Source organism: Austrofundulus limnaeus, unplaced genomic scaffold, assembly GCF_001266775.1.
Source record: "Austrofundulus limnaeus strain Quisiro unplaced genomic scaffold, Austrofundulus_limnaeus-1.0 Scaffold30, whole genome shotgun sequence".
Lineage (NCBI taxonomy): Eukaryota > Metazoa > Chordata > Actinopteri > Cyprinodontiformes > Rivulidae > Austrofundulus > Austrofundulus limnaeus.
In genome coordinates, this window is record NW_013952432.1 from 3152480 (window position 1) to 3153980 (window position 1501).

The 1501-nt window shown below is 43.5% G+C and overlaps 1 protein-coding gene across 4 annotated transcripts in view; it reads right to left on the reverse strand.

The window, feature by feature from the left end:
• smoc2 (SPARC related modular calcium binding 2) overlaps nt 1–1501 on the reverse strand; it is a 36072-nt gene that overhangs the window by 15448 nt on the left and 19123 nt on the right. For all 4 annotated transcript variants that reach the window (XM_014005460.1, XM_014005459.1, XM_014005458.1 and 1 more), the window contains one exon: nt 986–1057. In XM_014005460.1, the coding sequence (XP_013860914.1) occupies nt 986–1057 (72 nt within the window). The remainder of the gene's footprint in view (nt 1–985; nt 1058–1501) is intronic.

The window sequence follows — 1501 nt, forward strand, 5'->3', positions numbered from 1 at the left end:
CGTACGCACAACTTAAGAACAAATCTGTGCGTACCAACGGTTCTTGCATGAGGCCCAGTGTTTTTAACATTCAGGTCATTTCTATTTATATAAACTCCCAGGACATGTGTCCTCTGCAGCGTGAACGCAACCTTTGATTTGTTTTGTTCGAAAATCCCCTGGAAGAAAAGAATTTCTTCTGATCCTGTCCTCCATCCGTACTGTGGTGGTCTTGGTGGGACAGAGATGGGATTCTGTTCAGCCTCAGCAGGATCTAATCAGACCTTTTTTTTCTTTCTTTTATTCTTCACCACGCAGCTCTCCGATAAAGATAAAAGCGTTAAAACCAGGACTGGAAGAAGGAGCTTTTATTCCCGCACTCTCCAGCCTGCAGGCTCCGGTGCTGCTGTGGGATTATGGATATTCTGTTTCTCTTTTTTTTGTTTTCACCAAAGATCTTTACACCGGCTCAGAAGAGGCCGAATAAAACGTCTCTTCGCTCCACTTCTTCTCTTTGTAGGAGTTTTTTTTCCTCCTCATCCCAATACCTCAAATAATATATGGTAATCAAAACCATCAATGCTGCATTTTTCAGGCTTTTTTTGGTTGTAAATTATGATAATGGAATTCACACTCAAACCCACACATGCACAGAAGGTTCTCATCTCAGCCTGCAAAAAATATGAAATGTAACCCCCCCCCCCCCACACACACACACACACACAAGAGCACAGAAAGGATATAAAGATGCACGTGTGTAAAAAAAAAAAGGGAAGAAGAATGGGAGATCCTGTGTTTGTGCCATGTGATGATAATTACAGACTTGTTGCAGAAAACCACAGTGAAGCAGATCCTCGAAGCCTGCTGCACTTCAGCACAAAGACTCGTTGCTTTCACTGTCCTTAAAAGACAGGAAGAGTCGGAGCGTGATGGATTGCTCACGCAAGCGAAGGCGAACACAAAGCGGACCGGATACCCCGACTGACATCGTTTTTAAAAAACTCACGAGATGCTCTGGTTCTGTTCTGTCGGCTGCGTTCCCGTTCCATCCACAAAGACGGGGACTGGGATGTGATTTCTGAAAAAAAAAAACAACAACAAAAACACCAAATCAGACTTTTTATTAAGAATCCAGAACACACGACATCTGAGCCAAAACAGGWACTTCAAACATCGTCTTCATCAATTAACCATAAAAGGCAAAGAGTTCATTCCTTTTCGTAAAAACGGAACTTTTTTAATATTCTATTCTAATTTTAACCGTTCTCAGATGTTGTCATTACTTCCTTTCTTTCCTTTTTAGGAAGTCTTGAAACTGTTTTTGTCCCAGTCTTGTTTCAGATATTTTCTGAGATTGCTGAAGGATGAAGCAACCAAAACCACAGGTGTTGAATGTTTTCCTCGGGGGCGGAGCCAGAGGGGGGGTGGCTGCCACTCCTCTGGCTCCGCCCCCGAGGAAAACATTCAACACCTGTGATTTTGGCTGTGTCCAAAACAACAGGCCGGGTCCTCCGGAGGACCC